Here is a 27,993-nt window from a genome sequence, read left to right on the forward strand (position 1 = left end):
CTGATACAATAATCACTTGTAACCTGCACGGTCTCAAACAGAGTACGGAGAAGAGCAACGGTCGGTAGTTGAGATCTGCCTCGTCACAGAAGAACCACACTAGAACCGGACAGAGAATACAACTCAAAACCTGTCAGACCATTGGACAAGTGAACTCCGAAGAGCCTGAGAAAAAACGGAACCTTTGTTTCCAGAAGCAGCAGGGAGCCGAACCGGAGGAAAGATGATGAGTTTTCTGCCATACTTCTCCGCTGAGACATGGACCCTCCTGGCCCTCCTCATCACCCTAATAGTAGTGTAAGGACTTACATCAAATCAAATGTTATTTGTCACATTTATCGTAGTTAACCGGTTTAGACTAACAGTGAAATGCTTAGTTAGGGGTCCTTTTCCAACAATGCAAAATAGAACATATTACTAGTTAACTTGTGTGTGTACAGGTACGGTTACTGGCCCTATGGTGTTTTCACTAAGATGGGTATCCCTGGTCCCAAACCCCTACCTTACTTTGGCACAATGATGGAGTATAAAAAGGTTAGTACCCATTCAGAATAAACATCTCTCTCATATTTTAAACAATAGTGTTATTTTCCTCCCCATGTAAAACAATACATTGAGAAGGAAAAAGAGGACTAGCCGGTTGTTTGAACAATAGATAAATAAAAGGTAATATGAGACATGATCAGTGTAGAAGTTGTGTTGCTTGACCCTGAGGACCATAGTAAAGAACAAACCCTCCTCAACCCTCACCTGTTTCAGGTGTGTTCTCTGTTCAGGTGTAGGACACACCTATGTGACCTCCTAGGGCATGAATCAGCTGTTTCTTCTCTCTCTCTCTCTCTCTCTCTCTCTCTCTCTCTCTCTCTCTCTCTCTCATCTCTCTGTGTCTTTCTCGCTACAGGGCATCACAAACTTTGACACAGAGTGCTTTCAGAAGTATGGGAGAATCTGGGGGTGAGTTCAGTTGGCTGTACCGTACTAGGATGACTTGCAACTGTACTATGCTATTTCCTTACAATTCATCATCTGCTCGAGCTGTCATGTGACCATGAATAATAATAATAATATCAACGACAACCAGAATAATGTTTTCTATGTCATTTTATAAGAGGTGGTTAATAAATGTGTGGGTTTCCAGTGTTGGGTAGGTCACTTTCTAAATGTAATCTGTTACAGTTACTAGTTTTACCTGTCCAAAATTACCCCAAACTCAGTAATGTAATCTGATTACATTCAGTTACTAGTTTTACCCCAAACTAAGTAACGTAATCTGATTACATTCAGTTACTAGTTTTACCTGTCCAACATTACCCCAAACTCAGTAACGTAATCTGATTACATTCAGTTACTAGTTTTACCTGTCCAACATTACCCCAAACTCAGTAACGTAATCTGATTACATTCAGTTACTAGTTTTACCTGTCCAACATTACCCCAAACTCAGTAACGTAATCTGATTACATTCAGTTACTAGTTTTACCTGTCCAACATTACCCCAAACTCAGTAACGTAATCGGATTACATTCAGTTACTAGTTTTACCTGTCCAACATTACCCCAAACTCAGTAACGTAATCTGATTACATTCAGTTACTAGTTTTACCTGTCCAACATTACCCCAAACTCAGTAACGTAATCGGATTACATTCAGTTACTAGTTTTACCTGTCCAACATTACCCCAAACTCAGTAACGTAATCTGATTACATTCAGTTACTAGTTTTACCTGTCCAACATTACCCCAAACTCAGTAACGTAATCTGATTACATTCAGTTACTAGTTTTACCTGTCCAACATTACCCCAATCTAAGTAACGTAATCTGATTATATTCAGTTACTAGTTTTACCTGTCCAACATTACCCCAAACTCAGTAACGTAATCTGATTACATTCAGTTACTAGTTTTACCTGTCCAACATTACCCCAAGCTCAGTAACGTAATCTGATTACATTCAGTTACTAGTTTTACCTGTCCAACATTACCCCAAGCTCAGTAACGTAATCTGATTACATTCAGTTACTAGTTTTACCTGTCCAACATTACCCCAAACTAAGTAACGTAATCTGATTACATTCAGTTACTAGTTTTACCCCAAACTCAGTAACGTAATCTGATTATATTCAGTTACTAGTTTTACCTGTCCAACATTACCCCAAACTAAGTAACGTAATCTGATTACATTCAGTTACTAGTTTTACCTGTCCAACATTACCCCAAACTAAGTAACGTAATCTGATTACATTCAGTTACTAGTTTTACCTGTCCAACATTACCCCAAGCTCAGTAATGTAATCTGATTATATTCAGTTACTAGTTTTACCTGTCCAACATTACCCCAAACTAAGTAACGTAATCTGATTACATTCAGTTACTAGTTTTACCTGTCCAACATTACCCCAAACTAAGTAACGTAATCTGATTACATTCAGTTACTAGTTTTACCTGTCCAACATTACCCCAAACTAAGTACGTAATCTGATTACATTCAGTTACTAGTTTTACCTGTCCAACATTACCCCAAGCTCAGTAACGTAATCTGATTATATTCAGTTACTAGTTTTACCTGTCCAACATTACCCCAAACTAAGTAACGTAATCTGATTACATTCAGTTACTAGTTTTACCTGTCCAACATTACCCCAAGCTCAGTAACGTAATCTGATTATATTCAGTTACTAGTTTTACCCCAAACTAAGTAACGTAATCTGATTACATTCAGTTACTTTTAGATTACTTTCCCTTTAAGAGGAAATACATTTTTCTTCCTGGGTTGGTTATGTAGGCTTCTTCTAACATATCGCTCTCTACTGTTAGGTTCTAAATGAACCTAGTAAAACTCACGGATGATTAATAAAGCCCATTAAGGTCAATACAGCTGCATCAGACAAAATACATATTCACATAAGCACTGATATTTAACCCTTTCTCCTACGCTGAGTCTCCTCCTACACATCTGAACAGCCAATACAGCCAATACAACCCTTTGTGTTTGTCCTCTGTGAAGGATCAATGATGGGAGGCAGTCTGTTCTGTGTATCATGTAGTTGTATATATATATATATATAGTGGTTAAAGCCAGGTATCTTTCTCCTCTGTGAAGGATCTATGATGGGAGGCAGCCTGTTTGTGTATCATGGACAAAAGCATGATCAAGACCATCCTGATTAAAGAGTGTTACAACATTTTCATCAACCGCAGGGTGAGACACACACACACACACACACACACACACACACACACACACACACACACACACACACACACACACACACACACACACACACACACACACACACACACACACACATCCCCCTAATAATAATCTGAATAATAATAATCCTAACATTATTACTGATATTATTAATACATTATTTGTGGCATTCATTATTCATACATTTTAACTTCTTATGGATGGTGGCAGTATTGAGTAGCTTGGATGACTGACGTGCCCAGAGTAAACTGCCTGCTACTCACTCCCAGAAACTATGATATGCATATTATTAGTAGATTTGTATAGAAAACACTCTGAAGTTTCTAAAACTGTTTGAATGATGTCTGTGAGTATAACAGAAGTCATATGGCAGGCAAAAACCTGAGAAAAAATCCAATCCAAAACAGGAAGTGGTCTGTAGGAGTTCAATTAATTCCCTATTCAAACTACAGTGTCTGTGGGGTCATGTTGCACTTCCTAAGGCTTCCACTAGATGTCAACAGTCTTTAGAACCTTGTTTGAGGCTTCTACTGTAAAGCGATGAAGAATAAGAGCTACTGGAGTCAGAACACTGCCAGCAGGGCATGAGCCTCAGGCATGCGCACTCACGTGAGAGGTACCTCAGTTCCATTGCATTTCTGAAGACAAAGGATTTCTCCGGTTGAAACTTTATTGCGGATTTACGATAAAAACATCCTAAAGATTGATTCTATACATCGTTTGACATGTTTCAACGAACTGTAATGGAAATTTTTTAGTTTTCATCTGACATGCGCGTCCTGAATTTGGATTTGTGAACTGAAGGCGCGAACAAAAAGGAGGTACTTGGACATAAAGGATGGAATTTATCGAACAAAACCAACATTTATTGTGGACCTGGGATTCCTGGGAGTGCATTCTGATGAAGATCATCAAAGGTAAGTGAATATTTGTCACGTCCTGACCAGCAGGTGGAGTAGGTGTATAAGTTTTGGTCAGGGCGTGGCAGAAGAAGTTGTGTTTTCTATGTTCTGTCTAGGTTGGGTGTTTCTATGTAGAGTTATTTGGGGTGGACTTCCAATTGAAGGCAGCTGTGTGGTGTTGCCTTTGATTGGAAGTCCTATATTAGTTGGGTGTGTTTGTCTGTGTGTTTGTGGGGAATTGTTTGTGAGCACTGCCACACTGTTGTTAGTCGTGAGTACTGTTTATTGTTTAGTTTTTTCTGTGGATGCTTTACTCTTTTTTGTGAATTAAAAGAATGAGTATCCATATACCTGCTGCATTTTGGTCTTCCCTTCAACACCACGACGAATTTCGTGACAATATTTATAATGCTATTTCTGACTATTGTTGACTCCAACATGGCGGATATATTGTATGCATGTTTTTGTGTCTGAGCGCCGTACTCAGATTATTGCTTTTTAGGTAAAGCTTTTCTGAAATCTGACACAGCGGTTGCATTAACCTGTTATGGCTAGGGGGCAGTATTTTCACGGCTGGATAAAAAACGTACCCGATTTAATCTGGTTACTACTCCTGCCCAGTAACTAGAATATGCATATAATTATTGGCTTTGGATAGAAAACACCCTAAAGTTTCTAAAACTGTTTGAATGGTGTCTGTGAGTATAACAGAACTCATATGGCAGGCAAAAACCTGAGAAGATTTCATGCAGGAAGTGGCCTGTCTGACAAGGTGTCATTCTTCTTGTCTCTGTTTATTGAAGAGTGAGGATCTTAGCTGTCCTGTGACACTTCCTACGGCTGCCATAGGCTCTCAGAAGGCGGCAAAATGCTGAATCGTGGCTTTGCAGGCTCTGGCTGAAAAAAAGTAGCGCGTTTGGGTAGTGGCTGGTTACAGTACTGTGAGACTCAGGCTCGTGCCCGCGTCGACCGAAAGCTTTGTTTTCTTTCCTCTGTTTAGCTAAATGGACATTCCCGGTCTGAATATTATTGCTTTTTTACGAGAAAAATGGCATAAAAATGGATTTTAAACAGCGGTTGACATGCTTCGAAGTACGGTAATGGAATATTTAGATTTTTTTTGTCACGAATTGCGCCATGCGCGCGACCCTGATTTACCATTTCGGATAGTGTCTGGGACGCACGAACAAAACGCCGCTATTCGGATATAACGATGGATTATTTTGGACCAAACCAACATTTGTTATTGAAGTAGCAGTCCTGGGAGTGCATTCTGACGAAGACAACAAAAGGTAATCAAACTTTTATAATAGTAAATCTGATATTGGTGAGTGCTAAACTTGCCGGGTGTCTAAATAGCTAGCCCGTGATGGCTGGGCTATGTACTTAGAATATTGCAAAATGTGCTTTCACCAAAAAGCTATTTTAAAATCGGACATATCGAGTGCATAGAGGAGTTCTGTATCTATAATTCTTAAAATAATTGTTATGCTTTTTGTGAACGTTTATCGTGAGTAATTTAGTAAATTGTTAGCAAATTCCCCGGAAGTTTGCGGGGGTATGCTAGTTCTGAACGTCACATGCTAATGTAAAAAGCTGTTTTTTTATATAAATATGAACTTGATTGAACAAAACATGCATGTATTGTATAACATAATGTCCTAGGTGTCATCTGATGAAGATCATCAAAGGTTAGTGCTGCATTTAGCTGTCTTCTGGGTTTTTGTGACATTATATGCTAGCTTGAAAAATGGGTGTCTGATTATTTCTGGCTTGGTACTCTGCTGACATAATCTAATGTTTTGCTTTCGCTGTAAAGCCTTTTTGAAATCGGACAGTGTGGTTAGATAAAGGAGAGTTTTGTCTTTAAAATGCTGTGAAATAGTCATATGTTTGAAAAATAGAAGTTTTTGTATTTTTGAGGAATTTGTAATTCGCGCCACGCCTATCATTGGATATTGGAGCAGGTGTTCCGCTAGCGGAACGTCTAGATGAAAGAGGTTAAGGAGAAGTTGATCTAAAGTTCCATGTATAACACTTGTATTTTCATTAACATTTATGATAAGTATTTCTGTAAATTGATGTGGCTCTCTGCAAAATCACTGGATGTTTTGGAGGCAAAACATTACTGAACATAACGCGCCAATGTAAACTGAGATTTTTTGGATATAAATATGAACTTTATCGAACAAAACATACATGTATTGTGTAACATGAAGTCCTATGAGTGTCATCTGATAAATATCATCAAAGGTTAGTGATTAATCTTCCCTCTATTTCTGCTTTTTGTGACTCCTCTCTTTGTCTGGAAAATGGCTGTGTTTTTGTGTGTGTTGGCACTGACCTAACATAATCATATCGTTTTTTTTTAGCTGTAAAGCCTTTTTGAAATCAGACACTGTGGCTGGATTAACAAGAAGTAAAGCCTTAATGGTGAATAATACTTGTATGTTTGAGGAATTTTAATTATGAGATTTTGTTTTGAATTTGCTGCCCTGCACTTTCACTGGCTGTCATCATATCGATCCCGCTAACGGGATCAAGCCATAACAGGTTTTAAAGTAGTGTGAATATTATGTAAATACTATGATCAATATTAAATCATATCATTGTTACAACTGTCCTCCATGTTTTAGAACTTCTGTCTGAATGGTGAGCTGTTTGATCATTAATACAACTGTCCTCCATGTTTTAGAATTCTGTCTGAATGGTGAGCTGTTTGATCATTAATACAACTGTCCTCCATGTTTTAGGACTTCCGTCTGAATGGTGAGCTGTTTGATAATTAATACAACTGTCCTCCATGTTTTAGAATTCTGTCTGAATGGTGAGCTGTTTGATCATTAATACAACTGTCCTCCATGTTTTAGAACTTCTGTCTGAATGGTGAGCTGTTTGATCATTAATACAACTGTCCTCCATGTTTTAGGACTTCCATCTGAACGGTGAGATGTTTGATGCGCTGTCCGTCGCCGAGGACGATACATGGAGACGGATTCGCAGTGTCCTCTCACCTTCCTTTACCTCTGGACGACTAAAAGAGGTAGAACCATCCCTCCATCTCTCCCTTTCTATGTTTTATCAACTTCTTATAAATGCTTTATAACTTGTTATAAACTATTTACTAACTAATTATAGCTTGTTATAAACTATTTACTAATTCATTATATCTTGTTAGAAACTCTTTACTAAATCAAATCAAATTGTATTAGTCGTAAACAGATATTAAGCAGATGTTATTGCGGGTGTAGTGAAATGCTTGTGTTCCTAGCTCCAACAGTGCAGTAATATCTAACAATACACAACAATACACAGAAGTCTAAATGTAAAATTAAGAAATATAGAAATATTAGGATGAGCAATGGAGAAGTCTGGAGTATGAAATTACAGTTGAAGTCGGAGGTTTACATACACTTAGGTTGGAGTCCATTAAACTAGTTTTTCAACCACTCCACAAATTTCTTGTTAACAAACTATAGTTTTGGCAAGTCGGTTAGGACATTTACTTTGTGCATGACACAAGTAATTTTTCCAACAATTGTTTACAGACAGATTTCACTTATAATTCACAGTATCACAATTCCAGTGGGTCAGAAGTTTACATAAACTAAGTTGACTGTGCCTTTAAACAGCTTGGAAAATTCCAGAAAAGGATGTCATGGCTTTAGAAGCTTCTGATAGGCTAATTGATATAATTTGAGTCAAATGGAGGTGTACCTGTGGATGTATTTCAAGGCCTACCTTCAAACTCAGAGCCTCTTTGGTTGACATCATGGGAAAATCAAAAGAAATCAGCCAAGACCTCAGAAATATTATTGTAGACCTCCACAAGTCTGGTTCATCCTTGGGAGCAATTTCCAATCGCCTGAAGGTGCCACGTTCATCTGTACAAACAATAGTACGCAAGTATAAGCACCATGGGACCACGCAGCCGTCATACTGCTCAGGAAGGCGACGCGTTCTGTCTCCTAGAGAAGTACGTTCTTTGGTGCGAAAAGTGCAAATCAATCCCAGAACAACAGCAAAGGACCTTGTGAAGATGCTGGAGGAAACAGGTACAAAAGTATCTATATCCACAGTAAAACGAGTCCTATATCGACATAACCTAAAAGGCCGCTCAGCAAGGAAGAAGCCACTGCTCAAAAACCCCCATAAAAAAAGCCAGACTACGGTTTGCAACTGCACATGGCGACAAAGATTGTACTTTTTGGAGAAATGTCCTCTGGTCTGATGAAACAAAAATAGAACTGTTTGGCCATAATGACCATTGTTATGTTTGGAGGAAAAAGTGGTAGGCTTGCATGCCGAAGAACACCATCCCAACTGTGGAGCACGAGGGTGGCAGCATCATGTTGTGGGGGTGCTTTGCTGCTGGAGGGACTGGTGCACTTCACAAAATAGATGGCATCATGAGGAGGGAAAATTATGTGGATATATTGAAGCAACATCTCAAGATATCAGTCAGGAAGTTAAATCTTGATCACAAATGGGTCTTCCAAATGGACAATGACCCCAAGCATACTTCCAAAGTTGTGGCAAAATGGCTTAAGAACAACAAAGTCAAGGTATTGGAGTGGCCATCACAAAGCCCTGACCTCAATCCCATAGAAAATGTGTGGGCAGAACTGAAAAAGCGTGTGCGAGCAAGGAGGCCTACAAACCTGACGCAGTTACACCAGCTCTGTCAGGAGGAATGGGCCAAAATTCACCCAACTTATTGTGGGAAGCTTGTGGAAGACTACCCGGAACGTTTGACCCAAGTTAAACAATTTAAAGGCAAGGCTACCAAATACTAATTGAGCGTATGTAAACTTCTGACCCACTGGGAATGCGATGAAAGAAATACAAGCTGAAATAAACCATTCTCTCTACTATTATTCTGACATTTCATATTATTAAAATAAAGTTGTGATTCTAACTGACGTAAAACAGGGAATTTTTACTCGGATTAAATGTCAGGAATTGTGAAAAACGGAGTTTAAATGTATTTGGATAAGGTGCATTTAAACTTGCGACTTCAACTCTCTATGTATATATGTAATGTGATGTATAGACATTATGGACAGTATGTGGATAGAATATATAGCATATCTGTGGAATACATGGATAGAATATATATATACAGCAATAGCTGAATAGGATGAGCCTTGACTAGAAACAATATATACCATGCATTCAGAAAGTATTCAGACCCATTGACTTTTTCCACATTTTGTTACATTAAAGCCTTATTCTAAAATGTATTAAATTAAAAAAATTCCTCTATCTACACACAATACCCCATAATGACAAAGCGAAATCGTTTTTAAGAAATGTTTGCAAATGTATTAAAAATCAAAAATCGATACCGTATTAACATAAGTATTCAAAGGTGGAGTCATGCGTCCTCTTAAACATTGTCACGTCCTGGCCAGTATAAGGGTTAATGGTTATTGTAGTTTGGTCAGGACGTGGCAGAGGGTATTTGTTTTATGTGGTTCGGGGTGGTGTTTTGGTAGAAGGGCGTTTGATTTAGTGTTTCCGGGTTTTTGGTTTATGGTCTATGTTTATGTATTTCTATGTGTAGTCTAGTGAGTGTATTTCTATGTTAGGTTAATGGGGGTTTGGGACTCTCAATTGGAGGCAGGTGCTTCCTCGTTGCCTCTGATTGAGAGTCCTATATATGGGTAATTGTTTGGTGTAGGTTTTGTGGGAGATTGTTTCTTGTCTAGCGTATATGAGCCTGAGAAGACTGTTCGGGGATCGTGAGTTTGTTTTGTTGTTTTGGTGTTCATTGTGAGTTTAATAAATGTTCAAGATGAACAAACACAGTCTTGCTGCATTTTGGTCCTCCTTCACCATCGATAACCGTGACAGAATCTCCCACCACAAAAGGACCAAGCAGCAGAGGAAGGAGCAACAGGTGGACTGGAAGGAGCAGAGGGAATTTGAATTGGACAAACGGGAGAAATGGACATGGGAGCAAGTTATGGCCGGAGAGGGCCCAGAGGAGTTGCCAGAGCCGCCCATCAGTCAGGAGTCGCCAGAGCCGCCGTCAGTCAGGAGTCGCCAGAGCCGCCCGTCAGTCAGGAGTCGCCAGAGTTGGCCGTCAGTCAGGAGCTGCCAGAATGGCCCGAATGCCCGGAGATGCCAGTTCGACTGACAACCGGTGTCAGCTTGCAGGTGACCAGCCCTGTCACCTAGAGTCGCTAGAGCACGATAAGCCAAGGTCTCGGACGGCGCTGGGCCAATTGTGTGCCATCCTATGGGGTTCACGGTCACGGTCGGTTGTGACATAGCCTGGGATCGAACACCAGGCGGTGCAGTGCTTTTGACCGCTGCACCACCCAGGACCCCTATCTTCTTCATTCATATATAGGACTAGAATTAGATGCAGATGGATTTCACTTCTCTTCCCAAAGATTTTATGGTTATATGGGTCTGAATAAATAACTGCTATAGTTTACCGCCATCTGAATGGTTATGGGTCTGAATAAATAACTGTTATAGACTACCACCATCTGAATGGTTATGGGTCTGAATTAATAACTGCTATAGTCTACCACCATCTGAATGGTTATGGGTCTGAATGGTTATGGGTCTGAATGGTTATGGGTCTGAATAAATAACTGTTATAGTCTACCACCATCTGAATGGTTATGGGTCTGAATGGTTATGGGTCTGAATAAATAACTGCTATAGCTTACCACCATCTGAATGGTTATGGGTCTGAATGGTTATGGGTCTGAATGGTTATGGGTCTGAATAAATAACTGCTATAGTTTACCACCATCTGAATGGTTATGGGTCTGAATAAATAACTGCTATAGCTTACCACCATCTGAATGGTTATGGGTCTGAATGGTTATGGGTCTGAATTAATAACTGCTATAGCCTACCACCATCTGAATGGTTATGGGTCTGAATGGTTATGGGTCTGAATTAATAACTGCTATAGTCTACCACCATCTGAATGGTTATGGGTCTGAATAAATAACTGCTATAGCCTACCACCATCTGAATGGTTATGGGTCTGAATGGTTATGGGTCTGAATTAATAACTGCTATTTCCCCTCTATGGTTATGGGTCTGAATGGTTATGGGTCTGAATTAATAACTGCTATAGTCTACCACCATCTGAATGGTTATGGGTCTGAATAAATAACTGCTATAGTCTACCACCATCTGAATGGTTATGGGTCTGAATGGTTTGGTCGATTTATTGAATTAACAACTGCTATAGCCTACCACCATCTGAATGGTTATGGGTCTGAATAAATAACTGTTATAGTCTACCACCATCTGAATGGTTATGGGTCTGAATTAACAACTGCTATAGCTTACCACCATCTGAATGGTTATGGGTCTGAATAAATAACTGTTATAGTCTACCACCATCTGAATGGTTATGGGTCTGAATTAATAACTGCTATAGTCTACCACCATCTGAATGGTTATGGGTCTGAATTAATAACTGCTATAGTCTACCACCATCTGAATGGTTATGGGTCTGAATAAATAACTGTTATAGTCTACCACCATCTGAATGGTTATGGGACTGAATTAACAGCTGCTATAGCTTACCACCATCTGAATGGTTATGGGTCTGAATAAATAACTGTTATAGTCTACCACCCTCTGAATGGTTATGGGTCTGAATGGTTATGGGTCTGAATTAATAACTGCTATAGTCTACCACCATCTGAATGGTTATGGGTCTGAATTAATAACTGCTATAGCTTACCACCATTGTGCGTTCGCTCTTCTTTCAAACTACCAATTTCTATTGGCTGCTCTATTTAACATTCAGCAAACAAGAGCTTGCATCCCTCTTCGATTAGTCTATTTGTATAGGAAATGCAACAACAACAACAATGTCCAGCAAGCTATTCTAATCTAGCTTTTCCTGAATGGGAATCCAAGAGCTAAGGAGCCTAATTTACTGGTGTATCTTAGTTATTTATCCCAGGAAAAGGGAGTGGTTTTGTGCGTTAATCTCTATCCGGGTTATGGCCATTCAACCCTAATCATGAAGCAGCACTCTGCTAACCTCTCTCTCTCTCTCTCTCTCTCTCTCTCTCTCTCTCTCTCTCTCTCTCTCTCTCTCTCTCTCTCTCTCTCTCTCTCTCTCTCTCTCTCTCTCTCTCTCTCTCTCTCTCTCTCTCTCTCACTATGTACAGTGCCTTTCGAAAGTATTCGGCCCCCTTGAACTTTTCGACTTTTTGCCACATTTCAGGCTTCGAACATAAAGATATAAAACTGTACATTTTTTGTGAAGAATCAACAACAAGTGGGACACAATCATGAAGTGGAACGAAATTTATTGGATATTTCAAACTTTTTTAACAAATAAAAAACTGAAAAATTGGCCGTGCAAAATTATTCAGCCCCTTTACTTTCAGTGCAGCAAACTCTCTCCAGAAGTTCAGTGAGGATCTCTGAATGATCCAATGTTGACCTAAATGACTAATGATGATAAATAGAATCCACCTGTGTGTAATCAAGTCTCCGTATAAATGCACCTGCTCTGTGATAGTCTCAGAGGTCCGTTTAAAGCGCAGAGAGCATCATGAAGAACAAGGAACACACCAGGCAGGTCCGAGATACTGTTGTGGAGAAGTTTAAAGCCGGATTTGGATACAAAAAGATTTCCCAAGCTTTAAACATCCCAAGGAGCACTGTGCAAGCGATAATATTGAAATGGAAGGAGTATCAGACCACTGCAAATCTACGAAGACCCGGCCGTCCCTCTAAACTTTCAGCTCATACAAGGAGAAGACTGATCAGAGATGCAGCCAAGAGGCCCATGATCACTCTGGATGAACTGCAGAGATTTACAGCTGAGGTGGGAGACTCTGTCCATAGGACAACAATCAGTCGTATACTGCACAAATCTGGCCTTTATGGAAGAGTGGCAAGAAGAAAGCCATTTCTTAAAGATATCCATAAAAAGTGTCATTTAAAGTTTGCCACTAGCCACCTGGGAGACACACCAAACATGTGGAAGAAGGTGCTCTGGTCAGATGAAACCAAAATCGAACTTTTTTGGCAACAATGCAAAACGTTATGTTTGGCGTAAAAGCAACACAGCTCATCACCCTGAACACACCATCCCCACTGTCAAACATGGTGGTGGCAGCATCATGGTTTGGGCCTGCTTTTCTTCAGCAGGGGCAGGGAAGATGGTTAAAATTGATGGGAAGATGGATGGAGCCAAATACAGGACCATTCTGGAAGAAAACCTGATGGAGTCTGCAAAAGACCTGAGACTGGGACGGAGATTTGTCTTCCAACAAGACAATGATCCAAAACATAAAGCAAAATCTACAATGGAATGGTTCACAAATAAACATATCCATGTGTTAGAATGGCCAAGTCAAAGTCCAGATCTGAATCCAATCGAGAATCTGTGGAAAGAACTGAAAACTGCTGTTCACAAACGCTCTCCATCCAACCTCACTGAGCTCGAGCTGTTTTGCAAGGAGGAATGGGCAAAGATTTCAGTCTCTCGATGTGCAAAACTGATAGAGACATACCCCAAGCGACTTACAGCTGTAATCGCAGCAAAAGGTGGTGCTACAAAGTATTAACTTAAGGGGGCTGAATAATTTTGCACGCCCAATTTTTCAGTTTTTTATTTGTTAAAAAAGTTTGAAATATCCAATAAATTTCGTTCCACTTCATGATTGTGTCCCACTTGTTGTTGATTCTTCACAAAAAATTACAGTTTTATGTCTTTATGTTTGAAGCCTGAAATGTGGCAAAAGGTCGAAAAGTTCAAGGGGGCCGAATACTTTCGCAAGGCACTGTATATATGTTTGGTATCATGAAGCAGCACTCTGTTAACCACTCTCTCTGTCTCTTTCTACCTCTCTCTCTACATCTCTACCTCTCTCTCTCTACTTCTATCTCTCTACCTCTCTCTCTCTACCTCTCCACCTCTCCTCTCTCTCCCTCTTCTCTAGATGTTTGGTATCATGAAGCAGCACTCTGCTAACCTGCTGAACGGAATGAAGAAGCAGGCAGATAAAGACCAGACTATCGAAGTGAAGGAGTGAGTCCTGACCTCTAACCTCTGACTTTTCACCTTACACCCCTGAGTCTTAATTGTAATACACATACATACATATATATATTATAACATATAAATATATATATATATATCATATACACTACCGTTCAAAAGTTTGGAGTCACTTAGAAATGTCCTTGTTTTTGAAAGAAAAGCAATTTTTTGGACCATTTAAATAACGTCAATTTGATCAGAAATACAGTGTAGACATTGTTAATGTTGTAAATGACTATTGTAGCTGGAAACTGATTATTTTTTATGGAATATCTACAGAGGCATACAGAGGCCCATTATCAGCAACCATCACTCCTGTGTTCCAATGGCACGCTGTGTTAGCTAATCCAAGTTTATCATTTTAAATGGCTAATTGATCCTTAGAAAACCCTTTTGCAATTATGTTAGCACAGCTGAAAACTGTTGTTCTCATTAAAGAAGCAATAAAACTGTCCTTCTTTAGACCAGTTGAGTATCTAGAGCATCAGCATTTGTGGGTTCGATTGCAGGCTCAAAATGCCCAGAAACAAAGAACTTTCTTCTGAAACTCGTCAGTCTATTCTTGTTCTGAGAAATGAAGGCTATTCCATGTGAGAAATTGCCAAGAAACTGAAGATCTCGTACAACGCTGTGCACTACTTCCTTCACAGAACAGCGCAAACTGGCTCTAACCAGAATAGAAAGAGGAGTGGGAGGCCCCGGTGCACAACTGAGCAAGAGGACAAGTACATTAGTGTCTAGTTTGAGAAACAGACGCCTCACAAGTCTTCAACTGGCAGCTTCATTAAATAGTACCTGCAAAACAACAGTCTCAACGTCAACAGTGAAGAGGCGACTCCGGGATGCTGGCCTTCTAGGCAGAGTTTCAAAGAAAAAGCCATATCTCAGACTGGCCAATAAAAAACAGATTAAGATGGGCAAAGAACACAGACACTGGACAGAGGAACACTGCCTAGAAGGCCAGAATCCCGGAGTCGCCTCTTCACTGTTGACGTTGAGACTGGTGTTTTGCGGGTACTATTTAATGAATCTGCTAGCTGGTCAGTAGTCTTAGTCAGTAGTTGTGTGGTCTAGAGGTCGACCGATTACATGGCCGATTAATTAAGGCCGAATTCAAGATTTCATAACAATCGGTGATCGGCCTTTTTGGACGCCGTTTATGTCCGATTATATTGCATTCCACGAGGAGACTACGTGGCAGGCTGACCCCCTGTTACAGCATCAAAAGGACCTTGTGGCTGCAAGGAGCCAAGGTAAGATGCTAGCTAGCATTAAACTTAACTTATAAAAAAACAATCAATCTTCACATAATCACTAGTTAACTACACATGGTTGATGATATTACTAGGTTAACTAGCTTGTTCTGCATTGCATATAATCAATGTGGTGCCTGTTAATTTATCATCGAGTCACAGCCTACTTCAACTTGATGATTTAACAAATGCGCATTCGCGAAGAAAAATGCACAATCGTTGCAATAACATACCTAACAATAAACATCAATGCCTTTCTTAAAATCAATACACAAGAATATTTATTTAAACCTGCATATGTAGTTAAAATAAATTCATGTTAGCAGGCAATATTAACTAGGGAAATTGTGTCACTTCTCTTGCGTTCAGTGCTATCAGAGTCAGGGTATATGCAGCAGTTTGGGCCGCCTGGCTCGTTGCGAACTGTTGAAAGGCCATTTATTAAGAACAAAGCCCGTAATTAATTTGCAAGAATATTAAATAACTATGACATTACATTTAAGGTTGTGCAATGTAACAGCAATATTTAGACTTAGGGATGCCACCCGTTTGATACAATACGGAACGGTTCCGTATTTCACTGAAAGAATAAACGTTTTGTTTTCGAAATGAGAGGTTCCAGATTTGACCATATTAATGACCAAAGGCTCGTATTTCTGTGTGTTTATTATATTATGATTAAGTATGTGATTTGATATTTGATAGAGCAGTCTGACTGAGCGGTGGTAGGCAGCAGCAGGCTCGTAAGCATTCATTCAAACAGCAGCTCTTAGCAATGCTGGGATGCACAGTGCTGTTTATGACTTCAAGCCTGTCAACTCCCGAGATTAAGCTGGCATACTAAAGTGCCTATAAGAACATCCAATAGTCAAAGGTATATGAAATACAAATCGTATAGAGAGAAATAGTCCTATAATTCCTATAATAACTACAACCTAAAACTTCTTAACTGGGAATATTGAAGACTCATGTTAAAAGGAACCACCAGCTTTCATATGTTCTCATGTTCTGAGCAAGGAACTTAAACCTTAGCTTTTTTTCCATGGCACATATTGCACTTTTACTTTCTTCTCCAAAACTGTGTTTTTGCTTTATTTAAACCAAATCGAACATGTTTCATTATTTATTTGAGACTAAATAGATTTATTTATGTATTATATTAAGTTAAAATAAAAGTGTTCATTGTTCATTCAGTATTGTTGTAATTCTCATTTATTACAAATATATAAAAATCGGCCAATTAATCGATGTCAGCGTTTTTTGGTCCTCCAATAATCAGTATCGGTATCGGCGTTGAAAAATCATAATCGGTCGACCTCTAGTGTGGTCAGTACATGTGTGGTCAATACCTGTGTAGTCAATACTTGTGTGGTCAGTAGTTGTGTGGTCAGTGGTTGTGTGGTCAGTGGTTGTGTTGTCAGTAAATGTGTGGTTGTGGTCAATAGTTGTGTGGTCAGTAGTTGTGCGGTCAGTAGTTGTGTGGTCAGTAGTTGTGCGGTCAGTGGTTGTGCGGTCAGTAGTTGTGGTCAGTAGTTGTGCGGTCAGTGGTTGTGCGGTCAGTAGTTGTGCGGTCAGTGGTTGTGGGGTCAGTGGTTGTGGTCAGTGGTTGTGGTCAGTGATTGTGGTCAGTAGTTGTGCGGTCTGTAGTTGTGTGGTCAGTGGTTGTGGGGTCAGTTGTTGTGGTCAGTGATTGTGGTCAGTGATTGTGTGGTATTTGATCCCCTGCTGATTTTGTACGTTTGTCCACTGACAAAGAAATTATCAGTCTATAATTTTAATGGTAGGTTTCTTTGAACAGTGAGAGACAGAATAACAACAAAAAAATCCTGAAAAACACATGTCAAAAATGTTATAAAGTGATTTGCATTTTGCAGAGTTTGAGAAAAAAAAAACTCGAGTTCTAATGGTCAATAGCGAATTGTAAATAGGAGTTGGGTTTCAGTTGTGGAATGTCACTCCTGAACTCAGAGCAACGTGTTCTATGTGGGCCACATTTTCATTGGTCTGTACAATGAGTCTGTAGTGGGATACTTGTTATTTGGCCATTGGCCAAGTTGTCCTGCAAGGACTTCTGATTGGTCAGGCTAGGGTGGGGGGTTATAAGTGGCATCTTGTCCTTTGTTCTGGGGGGGGGGGGGCTGAGGACAGGGGGAGACTGAATATCTGCCTCCCAGGATAACATCTTGATTTGTCCTCTCTGAATATACCTATTTCTCTCCCCCTGATTTGCTTTGACGTTTATGTTATTGAAGAATAACATATTGCTAACAGCAGTTGTGTGGTCAGTAGTTGTGTGGTTCAAATCAAATCAGAGGCCGAGCAATTGCCGTACCAGGCAGGCAGTGTGGTCAGTAGTTGTGTGGCTGTGGTCAGAATTTGTGTAATTGTGGTTGTGTTGCAGGTTCTTTGGGCCCTACAGTATGGACGTGGTCACCAGCACAGCCTTCAGTGTGGACATTGACTCTCTGAACAACCCTTCAGACCCCTTCGTCTCCAACGTGAAGAAAATGATCAAGTTTGACCTGTTAAACCCCCTGTTCCTCCTAGTCGGTGTGACCACACACACACACATGCACACACACAAGGACACAGACTTATACTTTTTAATCATATGAAGTTGTAAAACTTTCTGTAAAACGTTCCTCTCCCCTCCAGCTTTGTTTCCCTTCACTGGTCCTATCTTGGAGAAGATGAAGTTTTCTTTCTTCCCGACTGAGGTGACAGACTTCTTTTACGCCTCGCTGGCTAAGATCAAATCTGGACGTGACACTGGGAACTCAACTGTAAACATCTTTTATATTTATATTTGATTGTAATGTTGATATTTCATTTTAGAATCTGTTTGTGTCGTTGTGATTGGACGAGATCTAGTATATGTTTGTGATGGTTGTGATTGGACCAGATCCATTAGAATCCGTTTGTGTTGGTTGTGATTGGACGAGATCCAGAAGAATATGTTTGTGTTGGTTGTGATTGGACGGATTTGACCTCATGTCTTTCTGCTTCCAGAGTCGGGTGGATTTCTTACAACTGATGATCGACGCTCAGAAAGGCAGCGACACAAAGACAGGAGAGGATCAGACTAAAGGTACCTGCCAAACAAACACCTGGAAACTGTTGTTACAAACACACACCTGTAAACTACTGTTACCAACACACACCTGTTAACTACTGTTACAAACACACACCTGTAAACTACTGTTACAAACACACACCTGTAAACTACTATCACCAATACACACCTGTAAACTACCGATACAAACACACACCTGTAAACTACTGTTACAAACACACACCTGTAAACTATTGTTACCAACACACACCTGTAAACTACCGATACAAACACACACCTTAAACTACTATTACCAATAAACGCCTGTAAACTACTGTTACACACACCTGTAAACTACTGTTACAAACACACACCTGTTACCAACACACACCTGTAAAATACTGTAACAAACACACACCTGTAAACTACTGTTACAAACACATACCTGTAAACTACTGTTACACACACCTGTAAACTACTGTTACAAACACACACCTGGAAACTATTCTCTCTCTCTCCCTCTCTCCCTCCACAGGACTGACTGATCATGAGATCTTGTCTCAGGCCATGCTCTTCATCTTCGCCGGCTACGAGACCAGCAGCAGTACTATGAGTTTCCTGGCCTATAACCTGGCAACCAACCCCCATGTCATGACCAAACTGCAGGAGGAGATAGATACTGTGTTCCCCAACAAGGTAACCCCCACACCATGACCAAACTGCAGGAGGAGATAGATACTGTGTTCCCCAACAAGGTAACCCCCACACCATGACCAAACTGCAGGAGGAGATAGATACTGTGTTCCCCAACAAGGTAACCCCCACACCATGACCAAACTGCAGGAGGAGATAGATACTGTGTTCCCCAACAAGGTAACCCCCACACCATGACCAAACTGCAGGAGGAGATAGGTACTGTGTTCCCCAACAAGGTAACCCCCACACCATGACCAAACTGCAGGAGGAGATAGATACTGTGTTCCCCAACAAGGTAACCCCCACACCATGACCAAACTGCAGGAGGAGATAGATACTGTGTTCCCCAACAAGGTAACCCCCACACCATGACTAAACTGCAGGAGGATATAGATACTGTGTTCCCCAACAAGGTAACCCCCACACCATGACCAAACTGCAGGAGGAGATAGATACTGTGTTCCCCAACAAGATAACCCCCACACCATGACTAAACCGCAGGAGGAGATAGATACTGTGTTCCCCAACAAGGTAACCCCCACACCATGACCAAACCGCAGGAGGAGATAGATACTGTGTTCCCCAACAAGGTAACCCCCACACCATGACTAAACTGCAGGAGGAGATAGATACTGTGTTCCCCAACAAGGTAACCCCCACACCGTGACCAAACTGCAGGAGGAGATAGATACTGTGTTCCCCAAAAAGGTAACCCCCACACCGTGACCAAACTGCAGGAGGAGATAGATACTGTGTTCCCCAACAAGGTAACCCCCACACCATGACCAAACTGCAGGAGGAGATAGGTACTGTGTTCCCCAACAAGGTAACCCCACACCATGACCAAACTGCAGGAGGAGATAGATACTGTGTTCCCCAACAAGGTAACCCCCCACACCATGACCAAACTGCAGGAGGAGATAGATACTGTGTTCCCCAACAAGGTAACCCCCACACCATGACCAAACTGCAGGAGGAGATAGATACTGTGTTCCCCAACAAGGTAACCCCCACACCATGACCAAACTGCAGGAGGAGATAGATACTGTGTTCCCCAACAAGGTAACCCCCACACCATGACCAAACTGCAGGAGGAGATAGATACTGTGTTCCTCAACAGATGTGGTGAGGTACTGATGTGTGTGTAACCCTGGTGTCAGTTGTGGTGAGGTACTGATGTGTGTGTAACCCCGGTGCCAGATGTGGTGAGGTACTGATGTGTGTGTAACCCTGGTGCCAGATGTGGTGAGGTTCTGATGTGTATGTAACCCCGGTGCCAGATGTGGTGAGGTTCTGATGTGTATGTAACCCCGGTGCCAGATGTGGTGAGGTTCTGATTTGTGTGTAACCCCGGTGCCAGATGTGGTGAGGTTCTGATGTGTATGTAACCCCGGTGCCAGATGTGGTGAGGTTCTGATTTGTGTGTAACCCCGGTGCCAGATGTGGTGAGGTTCTGATGTGTGTGTAACCCTGGTGCAGGCTCCAATCCAGTACGAAGCTCTGATGCAGATGGACTATTTGGACTGTGTGTTGAACGAGTCTCTGAGACTGTACCCCATCTCCCCGCGCCTGGAGAGGGTCGCCAAGAAGACAGTGGAGATCAACGGCATCGTCATCCCCAAAGACTGCGTTGTCCTGGTTCCCACGTGGACCCTCCACCGTGACCCAGAGATCTGGTCAGACCCTGAGGAGTTCAAACCAGAGAGGTACTGGACCGCACCGTAACCACAATCCAACCATAACACAACCACAGCACAACCATAACACAACCACAATACAACCACAATTCAACCATAACACAACCACAATACAACCACAATTCAACCATAACACAAACACAATACAATCACAATTCAACCATAACACAACCATAACACAACCACAATGTATTTAAAAAAATTATTAAAATGTATGCACTCTACTGTAAGTCGCTCTGGATAAGAGCATCTGCTAAAATGACTAAAATGTAAAAGAAAACACAATGCAAACACAATTCAACCATAACCACAATACAACCACAATACAACCATAACATAACCACAATACAACCATAACATAACCACAATACAACCACAATACAACCATAACACAACCACAATACAACCACAATACAACCACAATACAACCATAATACAAACACAATACAAACACAAGAGCATTAGTTAATTTTGCTAACCACAACTACAGTGCCTTATAATACTGCAGTGCAATGTGTAATATGACTGAACCACAACCACAAATCAACTACAATACAATGTGTAATATGACTGAACCACAACCACAAATCAACTACAATACAATGTGTAGTATGACTGAAACACAACCACAAATCAACTACAATACAATGTGTAATATGACTGAACCACAACCACAAATCAACTACAATACAATGTGTAATATGACTGAACCACAACCACAAATCAACTACAATACAATGTGTAATATGACTGAAACACAACCACAAATCAACTACAATACAATGTGTAATATGACTGAAACACAACCACAAATCAACTACAATACAATGTGTAATATGACTGAAACACAACCACAAATCAACTACAATACAATGTGTAATATGACTGAAACACAACCACAAATCAACTACAATACAATGTGTAATATGACTGAAACACAACCACAAATCAACTACAATACAATGTGTAATATGACTGAAACACAACCACAAATCAACTACAATACAATGTGTAATATGACTGAACCACAACCACAAATCAACTACAATACAATGTGTAATATGACTGAACCACAACCACAAATCAACTACAATACAATGTGTAATATGACTGAACCACAACCACAAATCAACTACAATACAATGTGTGATATGACTGATCCACAACCACAAATCAACTACAATACAATGTGTAGTATGACTGAAACACAACCACAAATCAACTACAATACAATGTGTAATATGACTGAAACACAACCACAAATCAACTACAATACAATGTGTAATATGACTGAAACACAACCTCAAATCAACTACAATACAATGTGTAATATGACTGAACCACAACCACAAATCAACTACAATACAATGTGTAGTGTGTCTGATCCACAACCACAAATCAACTACAATACAATGTGTAATATGACTGAACCACAACCACAAATCAACTAAAATACAATGTGTAATATGACTGAACCACAACCACAAATCAACTACAATACAATGTGTAATATGACTGAACCACAACCACAAATCAACTACAATACAATGTGTGATATGACTGATCCACAACCACAAATCAACTACAATACAATGTGCAGTATGACTGAAACACAACCACAAATCAACTACAATACAATGTGTAATATGACTGAAACACAACCACAAATCAACTACAATACAATGTGTAATATGACTGAACCACAACCACAAATCAACTACAATACAATGTGTAGTGTGACTGAACCACAACCACAAATCAACTACAATACAATGTGTAATATGACTGAAACACAACCACAAATCAACTACAATACAATGTGTAATATGACTGAACCACAACCACAAATCAACTACAATACAATGTGTAGTGTGTCTGATCCACAACCACAAATCAACTACAATACAATGTGTAATATGACTGAAACACAACCACAAATCAACTACAATACAATGTGTAATATGACTGAAACACAACCACAAATCAACTACAATACAATGTGTAATATGACTGAACCACAACCACAAATCAACTACAATACAATGTGTAATATGACTGAAACACAACCACAAATCAACTACAATACAATGTGTAATATGACTGAACCACAACCACAAATCAACTACAATACAATGTGTAATATGACTGAAACACAACCACAAATCAACTACAATACAATGTGTAATATGACTGAACCACAACCACAAATCAACTACAATACAATGTGTAGTATGACTGAAACACAACCACAAATCAACTACAATACAATGTGTAATATGACTGAACCACAACCACAAATCAACTACAATACAATGTGTAATATGACTGAACCACAACCACAAATCAACTACAATACAATGTGTAGTGTGTCTGCCCTCTCCCTGTCCAGGTTCAGTAAGGAGAACAAGGAGTCTATTGATCCGAACACGTACATGCCGTTTGGGGCGGGGCCCAGGAACTGTATCGGGATGCGTTTCGCCCTGATCATGATCAAACTGGCCATGGTCGAGATCCTCCAGAGTTTCACTTTCTCCGTCTCCGACGAGACCGAGGTGAGACGCTCACCTGAGCAGACAGAATATGACATCATCAAACATCAGTAGCATTCATAGATAGAGGCTGCACTTGCCGCATCATGGACATACTACCTCAATTGCCTTGACCAACCAGTGCCCCCGCACATTGGCTAACCGGGCTATCTGCATTGCTATCTGCAAGGTCACCACCTGTTTTAACATGGTCACCACCTATTTAACATGGTCACCACCTATTTTAGCATGGTCATCGCCTGTTTTAACATGGTCATCACCTGTTTTAGCATGGTCAGCACCTGTTCTAACATGGTCAGCATTTGTTTTAGCATGGTCAGCACCTGTTCTAACATGGTCAGCATTTGTTTTAGCATGGTCAGCGCCTGTTTTAACATGGTCACCATCTGTTTTAACTTTTGACCATCTGTTTTATAATGTTCACCACCTGTTTTAACATGGTCAGCACCAGTTTTAACATGGTCACCACCTGTTTTAACATGGACCTGTTTTAACATGATCACCACCTGTATAAACAAGGTCACCACCTCTTTTAACATGGTCACCACCTATTTAATATGGTCACCACCTATTTTGGTCATGGTGAGCGCCTGTTTTAACATGAGCACCACCTGTTTTAACAAGGTCAGCACCTTTTTTTGGGGTCAGCAAAAAAATTTTTAGCACCGGTTTAACATGGTCAGCACCTGTTTTAACATGGTCACCACCTGTTGTAACATGGTCAGCATATGTTTCTACATGGTCAGAGTCTTATTTAGCATGGTCACCACCTGTTTGTTAAATCCTCACCACCTGCTTTATCATGGTCACCACCTGATTTATCATGGTCAGCACCTGTTTTAAAATGGACAGTACCTGTTTTTTTTATGGTCAGCACCTGTTTTAAAATGGTCCGCAATTTTCAGCACCTGTTTTAACAAGGTCCAGGCCTTTTTAACATGTTTAGCACTTTTTTTTACCGTCATCAGCACCTGTTTTAGCATGGTCAGAACCTGTTACATGGTCACCAACTGTTTTAGCATGGTCAGCATCTGTTTTAGCATGGTCAGCTCCTTTTATAACATGGTCAGCACCTGTTATAACATGGTCAGTGCCTGTTTTAACATGGTCAGCACCTGTGTTAGCATGTCCACCACCTGTTGTAACACAATCAGCACCTGTTATATCATGGTCAGCGTCTGTTTTAGCATGGTCATCACCTGTTTTATCATGGTCAGCGTCTGTTTTAGCATGGTCATCACCTGTTTTAGCATGGTCAGCACCTGTTTTAACATGGTCAGCACCTGTTTTAAAATGGACAGTACCTGTTTTTTTTATGGTCAGCACCTGTTTTAACATGGTCAGCACCTGTTTTAAAATGGACAGTACCTGTTTTTTTATGGTCAGCACCTGTTTTAAAATGGTCCGCACCTGTTTTTCCATGGTCACCATCTGTTTTATAATGGTGACCACCTGTTTTAACATGGTCACCACCTGTTTTAACATGGACCTGTTTTAACATGGGCACCACCTGTATTAACAAGGTCAGCACCTGTTTTAACATGGTTACCACCTATTTAACATGGTCACCACCTATTTTAGCATGGTCAGCACCTGTTTTAACATGGTCAGCACCTGTTTTAAAATGGTCAGTACCTGTTTTTTTTATGGTCAGCACCTGTTTTAAAATGGTCTGCAATTTTCAGCACCTGTTTTAACAAGGTCCAGGCATTTTAACATGTTTAGCACTTTTTTTACCGTCATCAGCACCTGTTTTAGCATGGTCAGAACCTGTTACATGGTCACCAACTGTTTTAGCATGGTCAGCACCTGTTTTAACATGGTCAGCACCTGTTTTAAAATGGACAGTACCTGTTTTTTTTATGGTCAGCACCTGTTTTAAAATGGTCCGCACCTGTTTTTCCATGGTCACCATCTGTTTTATAATGGTGACCACCTGTTTTAACATGGTCACCACCTGTTTTAACATGGACCTGTTTTAACATGGGCACCACCTGTATTAACAAGGTCAGCACCTGTTTTAACATGGTTACCACCTATTTAACATGGTCACCACCTATTTTAGCATGGTCAGCACCTGTTTTAACATGGTCAGCACCTGTTTTAAAATGGTCAGTACCTGTTTTTTTTATGGTCAGCACCTGTTTTAAAATGGTCTGCAATTTTCAGCACCTGTTTTAACAAGGTCCAGGCATTTTAACATGTTTAGCACTTTTTTTACCGTCATCAGCACCTGTTTTAGCATGGTCAGAACCTGTTACATGGTCACCAACTGTTTTAGCATGGTCAGCATCTGTTTTTGCATGGTCAGCTCGTTTTATAACATGGTCAGCGCCTGTTATAACATGGTCAGCGCCTGTTATAACATGGTCAGCGCCTGTTTTAACATGGTCAGCACCTGTGTTAGCATGGCCACCACCTGTTTTAAAATGGTCAGCACCTGTTTTATGATGGTCAGCACATTTTTTTGCTTGGTCAGCACCTGTTTTAGCATGGTCACCACCTGTTGTAGCATGGTCAGAACCTGTTTTAACATGTTTAGCACCTGTTTTAACATGGTCAGCACCTGTTTTAGCATGGTCACAGACTTTTTTAACATGGTCAGCACCTGTTTTAACATGTTCAGCGCCTGTTTTAGCATGGTGATCACCTGTTACATGGTCACCACCTGTTTTAACATGGTCACCACCTGTTTAACACGGTAACTGACTGTTTAAACATGGTCGGCAACTTTTTTAACTTGGTTAACGACTGTTTTAACTTGGTCAGCACCTGTTTTAACATGGTCAGCACCTGTTTTAACATGGTCAGCACCTGTTACATGGTCACCACCTGTTTTCGCATGCTCACCACCATTTGTTGCATTGTCAGCACCTGTTTTAACATGGCCAGTGACTGTTTTAACATGGTCACCACCTATTTTAAAATGGTCACCACCTGTTTTAACATGGTCACCTCCTTTTTTAACATGGTCACCACCTGTTTAACATGGTCACTGCCTGTTTTAACATGGTCACCTTCTGTTTTAACATGGTCACCATTTATTTTAACATGGTCTCTGCCTGTTTTAACATGGTCACTGCCTGTTTTAGCATGTTCAGCTCCTGTTTTAACATGGTCACCACCTGTTTTAACATGGTCAGCACCTTTTTTATTATGATCACCACCTTTTTTGCTTGGCCACCGCCTGTTTAAACATGGTCACTGCCTGTTTCAACATGGTCACCGCCTGTTTAACATGGTCACTGCCTGTTTTAACATGGTCACTGCCTGTTTTAACATGGTCACCACCTGTTTTAACATGGTCACTGCCTGTTTTAACATGGTCACTGCCTGTTTTAACATGGTCACCGCCTGTTTTAACATGGTCACTGCCTGTTTTAACATGGTCACCGCCTGTTTTAACATGGTCACTGCCTGTTTTAACATGGTCACTGCCTGTTTTAACATGGTCACCACCTGTTTTAACATGGTCAACGCCTTTTTTAACATTGTCAGTTTTAACATGGTCTGTTATTCTCTATAGATCCTTTTGGAGACGGAAAACAAGGGTTATGTTCTGTTCTGTTGTTCTCTATAGATCCTGTTGGAGACGGAAAACAAGGGTTATGTTCTGTTCTGTTGTTCTCTATAGATCCTGTTGGAGATGGACAACCAGGGTTATGTTCTGTTCTGTTGTTCTCTATAGATCCTGTTGGAGATGGACAACCAGGGTTATGTTCTGTTCTGTTGTTCTCTATAGAACCTGTTGGAGCTGGACAACCAGGATTATGTTCTGTTCTGTTGTTCTCTATAGATCCTATTGGAGATGGACAACCAGGGTTATGTTCTGTTCTGTTGTTCTCTATAGATCCTGTTGGAGATGGACAACCAGGGTTCTGTTCTGTTCTGTTGTTCTCTATAGATCCTGTTGTAGATGGACAACCAGGGTTCTGTTCTGTTCTGTTGTTCTCTATAGATCCCGTTGGAGATGGACAAGCAGCTTCTGCTGATGCCAAAACGACCAATCAAAATGCGGCTGGAGCCCCGTTGCAACACCTCTAGCAACACCACCGCCACCTCTCTTTAGTGTCCAACAACGTGACCAAATGCAGGAGTACCGTACCCTACCCTGGAATACCATACCATAGATAGATAGATAGATCTATCGATCGATCACGCCATCTATCTACCTACCTATCACTCTTTCTAACTATACTGAACAAAAATCTAAACGCAACATGGAACAATTTAAAAGATTTTGCTCTGCTACAGTTCACTTAAGGAAATTAATCAATTTACATAAATTAATTAGGCCCTAATCTACAGATTTCACATGACTGGGCAGGGAAGCAGCCATGGCTGGGCCTAGGAGGGCATAGGTCCACCCACTTGGGAGCCAAGCCGACCCACTGGGGAGCTAGGCTCAGCCACTCAGAATGAGTTTTTCACACAAAAGGGCTTTATTACAGATAGAAATACTCCTCCGCACGCCCCCTCCCCTGCTGACGATCCGCAGGTGAAGAAGCCGGATGTGGAGATCCTGGGCTGGTGTGGTTATACGTGGTCTGCGGTTGTGAGGCCGGTTGGGACGTACTGTCAAATTCTC

General features: G+C 40.7%; 1 protein-coding gene across 1 annotated transcript; it reads left to right on the forward strand.

Annotated features, from left to right (window-relative positions):
• On the forward strand, positions 1-27,993 carry LOC106591899 (cytochrome P450 3A27). The gene is given in 14 exon segments (XM_045690520.1): positions 1-297; positions 441-534; positions 902-954; positions 3,101-3,120; positions 3,123-3,199; positions 7,043-7,156; positions 14,058-14,146; positions 17,813-17,961; positions 18,067-18,194; positions 18,421-18,499; positions 18,999-19,159; positions 20,639-20,865; positions 23,246-23,408; positions 27,364-27,993. Coding segments are annotated over 14 exon segments (1,539 nt in total). The 5' UTR covers positions 1-223; the 3' UTR covers positions 27,475-27,993.

Source organism: Salmo salar, chromosome ssa12, assembly GCF_905237065.1.
Source record: "Salmo salar chromosome ssa12, Ssal_v3.1, whole genome shotgun sequence".
NCBI lineage: Eukaryota > Metazoa > Chordata > Actinopteri > Salmoniformes > Salmonidae > Salmo > Salmo salar.